Below are 10,050 nucleotides of genomic sequence, written 5' to 3' on the forward strand. Positions count from 1 at the left end.
ATGTAAAAAAATCAGATCGCAACAATTTTTTCAACGAAATTTCCAATCAAATGGATATTTTCATTGAATATCAAACATGTTATTGAAAAAAGATCATATAAAACTTAAGTCATGAAATTTCAGTCAGCTCTGGTAATAAATGTAAGTGTAGAAACAAAAAATAAAATCTATACACATGTGTTGCTATGTAAAGGAGCACAGATAAACCTAAGAGGCGGTATAGGAGAGAAATCCTTGAAGGATGACTTCTATTTTTTAAATTTTCATCAAAATTTAGGATTCATGAAAGGTGCTGGATTGACAGCCTATTTACTGATGTTTTCCATCTACGAGCAGTGCCAGCTTCCTGCACCCTGCTGTACTCAATGTTCCTAAAGTCAAAATTGAAGGGATTTCCTTTAAGGTGATAGGCTAGTTTTATCTCCACATCCAGGGAGTTATATCGCCTCACTGCAGAGACAGCCAAGGAGTGTACAAGTTGCAGGTTGGTCTTTGTTTTGTTACATGTATATACATCCATGACAAAACAAACATCACCAAACTCAGTTTTATAGGATTCAGTGCTAAAGCCCTGAGACATTCATCCCTGCTTGCCTAATAGGCATATTTAGCAGTGTCCCTTGATGTTATCATCTCCAGCCCAATGAGCAAACATTAGAGTACTTCATGCATGAGATGTGAAATTGTCAGGACCATTAAACACATCCTATTTTCACAATGGCTCAACAAAATATCACTTAGCATTGACATGTCAAATTGTGGCATACAGAAAGAAATTCAAATTGTTTAAACTATCCTTCACACTTATTTCCATTAGGGGGTGATGGACTTTCTGTGTTCTTAGAGTTGGTTTTGCATTCAATCATTTTAGGACCATGTTAGACAATAGATGTGAAAATTGCAATTGATTTCTCATGTTATCATTCTTAAGGGATCTTTGTGTACAAACATGTAAGATTTCATATGTAACAATGAAAGGAACTTAATGGAACCTCAGTCACTGAACATTATGAATCCAATACAGAACTATGTTTTACTTAGACTTATGGAGTAAGTCTTCCCAGAAGCCAGTTTTGAGAACTAAAATGTACTAGTTTACTACCAACAGTTAGAGCTGTTCGGGAATCTTTCAGTGAAACATTTTTTGTTAGAAAACCAAGTTAGCCAATTCATCAAAACTGAAACTTTTTAGGAGAGAGTGTTGGTTTCTATGCATTTCTTAACATCTCCCCACACCCCCAAATTATCAAAAAATTCCATTCAGGCATTTTCTAAACAACAAATTCTGGTCTTCTGCTTCAAAATTACTTTTTGTTTCAAAATTTAAGCTAAATATTAAAAATATTTACATACATAAATGAAAATATTTTAAAATGTGGTCCAAATCTAAACAAAACATTTCACAGTTATTGAAATGAAACATTTTGATTGACTCAAACCATTTTAAAAAAATTGGTTCAAGATTTTCAAGATTTCAACTTTCAGGAAATATTTTCAAAATCATGCATAGCATTTCCTGTCCAGCTCTGCCAACAATTAATCAAAATAAACAAAGAGCAATATTTTACTCCATTCCTAGTTAAGTTTTGCCTGGCTCCAGGATTTGGCCCAAAGTAATAGAACCGTATTTGGCAGGTTAGGTTTCAGATACAAATGACTAGAACCTAGCACCTCAAAGGTGCTTCACCTTATGTAGCCACTGCCTCCATCTCTCCCTGTTATGCCAGTCTTCAATAACACGTGATTGCTCCTCTTTTCCATCCCACTGATCATTGCTGCAGTCTCAGAAAAAATAAAATCAGTTCACAAATCAGTCCCATTTTAAACTAACACACAAACCCTGGGTAAAATTTTCAAAAGTACACAAGTGACTTAGGAGCCATTGACTCTCACGAGAACTTAGGCTTCTAAGTCACTTAGGCAGTGTTTGAAAATGTTACCCTCTAAGCCTTATTTATTTTCTACTCCACACTTCAACTGTTAAGCATGTCAATGTTTCTCCCAGGTCCCAATCTAGGGAAGGCCTGAAGTTTCATTGAAGGAAAGAGCCACTAGTGAAGGAATAAAAGGAGAAACACCGAGGGGCAGAGACAGTGGCAAAATGGGGGGACATAGCAAAACTGGGAAAGCCACTCACTCTCAGAGCCATTTTCTTCTCCCCTATTCACTCTGTCAATTAGTCACCTCCATCAGAGGTGGTCTGAGTGAAGCCACATCTTTGGCCATGATCTTACATTTTCCTTTTCCCTAGCCATAGGAGGGCAAATTCTTACAACAGGTTGAAGGGAAGAAGAATCTTGACCCTGCCCTGAACCCCCTACAAAGCCTATTGGGCTCCTTGGTACCGCTATTGTGGTGAGAATGCTTGTACAAGCTTTATAAATCTTGCTTCTTCCTACTTCCTGAAGCAGAAGCATACCCGTGCAACTGTGGAAGATCTGTGGAAGATGGGGAAGGATTTTTGGCACAGAAAGTCACATTAAGGGGAATAATGGCTGGCTAAAGCCTACAAAAGTATTTCTTTGAGTCTTACTCCGTGCTCCTTGATCTCTCCAGATGTCCTACTCCTAACAAATAAAGCCTTTATTTGTAGAAAGCTGGGATTTCACTTGGGAGTTTCTCATGCTGAAACCAGCCATATTGCCAGCATGCCACAGGTGTGCAACACATGAGCAGATGAATAACTGAGAGAGCAAAGGGTTTGGTAAAATTTCTTGATCTCATTATGTTCACGCCTGTGCATATTGTGCATCTGTCACACAGTTAGATGCTTGGGAGTTTATTACTAGCAGCTCTAGAGATATTGATGCGACTGAGTAGCATCTGCTCTAACAATGAAAAGAACATAAAAAGGGGCTGTTGAGCTTTCTCAACAGGAGCAGAAATGATGAAAATTAACCTTTTTAAAGGTTAAACAAGTATCTTCTCCTTTTCTTTCCCTCTACAATTCCTCTTCCATGTGTTTCTGTCCCAGCTCATATGGAGTTTTAATGTTGGCTTGTATAAACAAGTAAAGTATTTTATTGAAATTGTTGCTGGCATGTTTGTGAGTCATTCGAGACATTAGTATGGTGCTATGTAAATAAATCAGTGTTCTTCAGTTCTAATATGGTGTTTAATTGGATACGATTTTATATGTTTCTTTCTGGGCCTAAATAATCCCCAAAATTGCTTACTTGGTTTAGCTGGTTGTGTCATTTTCTCTATCTACTTTAAAGTACATTTGTACTCTGAGAAGTAACTACATAAAACATTAGCACCTTAATTAACACATCTGCTGCCTGTGTGTATTCAGAGTTATACCTGCTCACTCTGCCAATACCTCTACTCTCTGTTTTGTTAGGCTTCGAAAGCCAACACAGAATTTGAGCTGGATTCTGATTTAGCATGGCCATTATAACAGAATTGTTATCTAGATTCGAATTGCAGTGCAACATTCTTCTCTCAGTTACATCTGCGCAGACAAAATTGCTGGATTAGCACATCCTCTTACTTTTGGAAAAGTTCAGATATGGGCCTCAGAGTACTACTCTGAAAAGTAACTGTGTATCAGTATCATCTTGTTCCTCAACGGCTGTGTTGCCTGTAAGTATTCAGAAGCATATCTGCTGGGTTTTGTGACTCACGCACTTTTCTATTGTTTTTACTTCTGTTAGCACCCCAAGAGTAAATATATCAGAGAGAGAGAGAGAGGGAGAGAGAGAGAGTGCACTCTATTCCTTTTTGTGCTTCATCTACAGAATTGTTTACTAAATTCCAATCAGTTACACCTGTGGTACTCATGCACTGTTAATGAAGAATCACAGGTGTCACTTAGATCATATTTGGCCTGCAGAATCTTTATTACAGTGATGATGCACAAGAAAAAAGAGCCCAACTTGAATGTCTGTTCACTGGATGATTTAGGAGAGGTGACATCTAGATAAAAACAACTTTTTTTGTAAATTGAGCACATCTGGGAGTCCTTGAGAGGCAATAAATATAAAACCCTACCTTGCTATTTTTAAATAGTCAGCTTTCAGAGTAGAAGTACACTTTAGAATAGATTTGAAGTGTACAGCTTTCTAGACCTTGAGGTAAAGATTCTTCAAACTGGAACTTATTAGCTTTGTTTGATGTCCAAGCCAGAATGCAATCCAACTCTCTCTTAGCTGCTTTGGCTCCATATGTTAATATAAACAGAATGTAGTTAAATCTTGTTTTCACACTGAAGTGCACAGATATGATTCCAAATGCACAAATGAAGCAGATCTGTTGAATAAGAAGCTGCCATGTTTAAATAGCCTCTTTTCTGACCAGAACCACGTTTTAATTGTAAAGTAGTTCTCTTGCCATCTTCTAGAATGGGACACATGAAGTTCCATGCACATTGTTCAGCTACCTTTGCCGCATTTCATATTTTAAAGCAGTAGAATAGTCTTCTTGGGGAAGTAGTGCAGCCCCATTGCTTGGCAATTTGAAAGCTAGAGTGGCCAAAAGATTGGAAAACATACTAGGGGAGCAAGATGGAGGAAATTAATGCTATAGAGGGTCTTTTCCATTACTCACCTTTGTTGTTGTATGAATCTGTAGTATTTTCAACTGTCCTGTTATAATTTAAAGCTAATTTGTAAATACTAAAAACTGGTCATAACCAGTTACCACATCTATGGAGTAACTTTAAAATAGTGCATGTAATGGATTGTGCATGTCTCAAAATTCAAATTAACAATCAAAACTGCCACTGTTTGCCTGGTTTTGAATCAAAATTGCCTCATTTTTGCAAGATATCATAAATGCCTCCCCAAAACCACTGGCATGGAAAGGGATCAGAACCTGGCCCTAGTTCATTGAACATTTCACAGACTTCGAAACTTTCAAAAACCTAGTGCTAGTATGGTATTTGCAGCTAAAAGCTGAATAAGAATCTTCTGTTGTCTGATGTCATAACAAATGCTTTATCACAGTGCTGATAATTGCTGATCTGTGTAGTTTTCTCAGATCCATGTTCAGGAGAGTGCACTGTTGTACAAATCAGTGTCCTTGTACAGACTTCACAGCAGGGATTTCATTATCTCAAGATCTTCTGAATGAATATGTATTCAGAAAGTTGCAAAGCCCATATGCACCAATCCATATACTTAAATACATGCTTAATATTATGCATATGAATAATTTCATAAAAATCAAAGTTAAGCATGTGCTTATGTATTTTGCTGGGATTTTCAAATCAGCCTAAAGGAGTTAGCTACCCAAATGCTATTAAAATGTAATGGGAGTTGAGTGCAGAACTTTCTTAGACTCCTTTGAAAATGTCTCCTTAAATTATCCATCTAATTATCATACAGCTGATGTGACATTCCTTGCCCCCTTAAAAAGAAAATAAGTGAAAACAATGTAACATTATAGGTTATAAACTGCAGTTTGGAAAAACTACTTTTTTCTCAAAGCTTAACAAAGACACAGACCCCAACCAAATAAAGTCAGAATAATAACTCACCCAAGAGAATTATAATTATAAATAAATAAGCATGAGACTTAAAATTTCATTACAAACTAATTTCATTATTGGGCAATGACAGATTTGTCACTTCTTTGAGACCACTTAACTTTCAGCCCCAGTTCCGAAAAGAACTTAATCTTGTGCTTAAAGCTTAAATATTAGGGACTCAATTTTACGTAAATTGCAGCACCCACAAAAATATTAAAAATATGAACATGTTGAATGTATGAGTGCAAAATAACTCAGATCTAATAATGTTTTTTTTTTTAAATAGTTTATTGGCAGAAACCAGTCAAACATTTCCTAGATTAGTTTAGTTGCTGACCAATTTATGTAATCTGCAATCTGGAACAGTGAGAGTGGACATGTGCATTGAAAGTGTTGCATAAAATGGTTGCTTCATGTGCAACTTACGCGCTGTAAAATGGGATATGGGTGAGTGAGTGAGGAGGCTGGAGGCAGAGATAGGAGAGAGTAGTTGGGAGCAGACTTGCCTTCTTCTGAAGTACCAACTAGTCTTACTGTCAGAGGCAGCATATTGATGGCCTCTTATCCAGCATGGCAGATCATGTGTTCTGTTAAAAACAAATAGGTTGTAGCGGGGGAAAATTGTATCCAGATTACTGAAAGTTCTGTTCTTTGTACTTGTAAATGTAAGAGCTATTTTAGTTCATTTTTGTGAAAATCCACTCCAGTTGATATGCTGATGCATCATATTTCAGCACGTGTTTACAGTTGAGTTATGAATCCCTGTGAGGGGAAAATTGAATTTATGATGAATATAGATATCAACATCAGATTTATTTGTGTAAGTCAGCTGAGTAATAATAATACAGCAAACATAACAGAAATAACTTTTCACTGACATGACAAAAAGAGACTTTTTTGCCATGCAATTACTGTTAAAAATATCGAATTTGTCGGAAGTTTTGATTTTTCCCATTTCTCATATTCTCTGTGAAATCTGCTTACTCTTTCCATGAGTAGCAGCAGACTTTCACTAGTTATGCTGCATTGTAGATTTTCCTCACCTGCACTCTAGATCCAGTCCCTGGGGGCATTCATTCCACCTTATTACCATGGTTAGTTAAGATGCCAAAATATACCTTTATATCAGCAGGAATTCCTAACAAAGTAATGAAATGGAATCCATGGGACCTCAAAGCATTGTGTTATGTACCTGTACAATACTTGTAAACAGGAATATTCCTTCTCTCCCCCCTAAAAAACAACAACTTTAGCTTAGCTCACAGGAAGGATGTTTTCCTATTTGTATTCAATGTATAATCTGCCTTGTGCACTTAGCCACCCTTCAGAGTGGATTATGTAATTTCTTGGACTGGAATCATTGCAGTTCAGAACATTCATCTCAATGCATTCTGAGGCATGCTGAATTGCAGTAGCCACCTTGAAGCTATTTTAAGCCATAGGCTTGCTGCTAAGAACAAATAGATCATTTTGGATGTTACTGTGTAGTTTATAATTTTCTGGATTATTATGCAAAACTATCTCTCTGTTGGCAGTTTTGGATTCAGGTTTCTTCAGGTGTTCAAAGTATAAAGCAAAAAAGTTTTCCAAATTTAAGTTTTGACATTAGCTCCCATTGGTGCCCCCATAATGTTGCCACATCACTGTGAATTTGCTAGGTGCTTGCTGATGAATAGGTTTTCGGTGATCATGCCTCTGTTTTCTGTTTTTTTGTTTTTATCTTTTCCTCAGGGGAAATCGCTCACTTCAAAGAGGTTAACCAGTCTAGTGCAGTCCTACTAAAAGGATCATCCTTGTAGCATGGAAGCAGACTCAAATCATTATACATACTTTGTAGCTCACTGATTGCCTGAATCAGAGGACAGTAGAACAAGATGTTGCATGAGCAAGGACCTGACTTGTTTTCTTTTGTGTATACTAAGGCATTACAGACTCCGAGGGACTCTCTAACCTTTCGATGCCTCCATTTTGAAAATTGTCTGCTCACTTCCTCCTTCATATCAAGCTGGATCTGTGTCATTTTATTTTCTGCAAGCTCAAGTACAGTGAAAAAAAAAGCTTCTGCTAGACACAGTTTATTAAAAAATACTGTCCGTACACAAACTGGAAGAAATGTAAAAAAAATATGCATATACTAATAAATATACATATGGCATCACATTTATTGCACAATAAATTAGCACAGCAGGTTCCATTTCACTGACGTATTCACACAGAGAAAGAAAGCCTGTGTCTTTGTCTGTTGTCTGTATATTCTTTGTTAATGTTTCTTGCATTTATTTTTATACCATATTTAAAAAAGAACACCTTTTAATCCAAATGTATTAAAGTTGATCCTTTCTCTGTAAATTTGTGTATGTTTATATTGTTGTTTTATCTTTCATTAAAAGATGCAGAATCTCTTTCCTTTGGTAAATTTGGGATTTCGATGCTGAGCCAGAAAAACAGAAAGCCATCTTGAAAAGTGATTCAAAGTGGAGTTCTGAGTGCACTTTCAAATGACACCCTGGAGTTCCATGTTTGCTGATTAACTCACTCCAGATCAAACATACCTACTTTACAAGTTGTGACGATACAGTTCTGGCGGGACCCAACAGAGAGTGCCAATTCAGGACCAATTGCTCAAACAGGGCAGTCACAGCCCAAGGCTGGGGTTTTTCCACCTCTAAGGCAAACCAAACCAGCCAGACAAAAATGACTTCGGTTTTACCCCACTGGCTGACCACAAGTCACACAAGCAATTTCCTTAGACACTGCAGTCTCCCAGTATCACCACCAGTGCCACCCGTCCTGAGGATGAATGGTTATGAAAACCAACACCCCAGTAACAGAAAAAGGTTCTCTCGATCCCACAGGGCCAAGCCCCAGACCCAGGTCAATATACACATCAGATCTTACCCACAAATCATGCTGTTGCCAGTCCTTTAGAATCTAAATGCTAAAGGTTTATTCATAAAGGGAAAAAGGTAGAGATGAAAGCTAGAATTGGTTAAATGGAATCAATTACATACAGTAATGGCAAAGTTCTTAGTTCAGGCTTGCAGCAGTGATAGAGTAAACTGCAGGCTTAAATCAAGTCTCTGGAGAACATCCCCTACTGGGATGGGTCATCAGTTCCTTGTGTAGAGCTTCAGCTTGTAGCAAAGTCCCTCCAGAGGTAGGAAGCAGGATTGAAGACAAGATGGAGATGAGGCATCAGCCTTATATAGGCTCTTCCAGGTGTAAGAACACTTCTTTGTTCTTACTGTGGAAAATTACAGCAAAATGGAGTTTGCAATCACATGGGCCAGTTCCTGCACACCCTGCTGAGTTACAAGGCGTATCTGCCTCCTCTCAATGGGTCAGTTGTGTAGGTGATGATCCTTAATGCGCCATCAAGCAGGCTAAGCAGAGCTAACACCAACTTGTCGGGGGTGTCACCCAGAACTACAGCACCAATTTGAAATACAGACAGTATACAGCCAATACTTATAACTTCAACTACAAAATGATACAGACATACAGACAGCATAATCATAACCAGCAACCCATAACCTGGTCTTAGACACCTTATATGACCCCCTTTACATAGGATTTGGTGCCACTACAGGACCTTGGTTGCAAACCATGTTCTGTATGGTCCCAGTTTATATTAATAACGTCACACAAGTACAAAAAAAAAGAGTTTTTTCTAACTATCAACCAAGTCAAGTCAGCTTGTGCTCTGGATCAAATTGGGTTCTTTTCATCTTATTCATCAGCAGCAGTAAATAAATGAAATGTTTGCAGGCTAGATTAGACCCCTTTTCTCTGCAAATAAAGTCCCCAGTGACACTCGTGTAACAAGATTGAAATTTAGCAAATATTTCCACTGAAGTGCAAGAAGAAATAGAGTTCAGTTCATTGTTTTAGCCCTGTTAATAAAAAGCAGTAAAACGTAAGTCACTCACTGACGTGAGCAAAGCTGACTGAATGCATACAGAGAGCAGAGCTGTTGTGCAAGAAAATGTTACTTTCCCACAATCATTTTTGATAGTATTTTTTTTAACTAAAAAGATGATACTGTGGTTCAAGACATTGTTTTCAAAGAGCAGTCCCTTTACTGCAAATGTCATGTCTTTGAATTCCAATTCAAGGGCTCCGTTCTGCTCAATTATTATGCAAATAGTTCTTTCTTTGGGATTATTCATATAAGTAAGGATTTATTGTTCAAGGTTGGCAAAATCAGGTCCCAAAATGGCAAAGAGATTGCAAGTTTCTCACACTTCAAAGCCATGTTGAGTAGGAAAATGTAAGATATCTCTTTGGCCTAAAGAAATAGCACTTTTAACTGGTACAGAATCCATGAGAAAAGTAGCTAGCACTACCTGAGACTGAAAGGGAAAAGAAGAAGGAAAATTATGCTGAAAATCAAGGAAAACAACCAAACATTGATACTTTGAGGGCATAATACTGCATATAAGCCAACTCCACTGAAAAGAGGGAATGGTCTTTTTATTAAGGCACAGGGCTGTGGCTCAAGAGATCTGAGTTCTAATCCCATTTCTGCCACAAACTTCCTGTGTGACCCTGTGCAAGGGCTTTTTTGAGAAAGGGGTGAT

The 10,050-nt window shown here is 37.6% G+C and overlaps 1 protein-coding gene across 5 annotated transcripts in view; it reads left to right on the forward strand.

Annotated features, from left to right (window-relative positions):
• The window catches only part of RGS7 (regulator of G protein signaling 7), a 444,093-nt gene extending 436,299 nt beyond the window's left edge, over positions 1-7,794 (forward strand). For 3 of the 5 annotated variants that reach the window (XM_050950420.1, XM_050950424.1, XM_050950422.1), the window contains one exon: positions 7,202-7,794. Coding sequence is in view for 1 of the 5 variants with exons in the window: in XM_050950424.1 (XP_050806381.1) it covers positions 7,202-7,252 (51 nt within the window). In the remaining 4 variants the exon portion in view is untranslated. The remainder of the gene's footprint in view (positions 1-7,201) is intronic. The other 2 variants (XM_050950421.1, XM_050950423.1) reach the window with 1 other exon arrangement.
• Positions 7,795-10,050: the final 2,256 nt, after the last annotated feature.

The sequence above is a fragment of the Gopherus flavomarginatus genome, chromosome 4 (genome assembly GCF_025201925.1).
Source record: "Gopherus flavomarginatus isolate rGopFla2 chromosome 4, rGopFla2.mat.asm, whole genome shotgun sequence".
Classification (NCBI taxonomy): domain Eukaryota; kingdom Metazoa; phylum Chordata; order Testudines; family Testudinidae; genus Gopherus; species Gopherus flavomarginatus.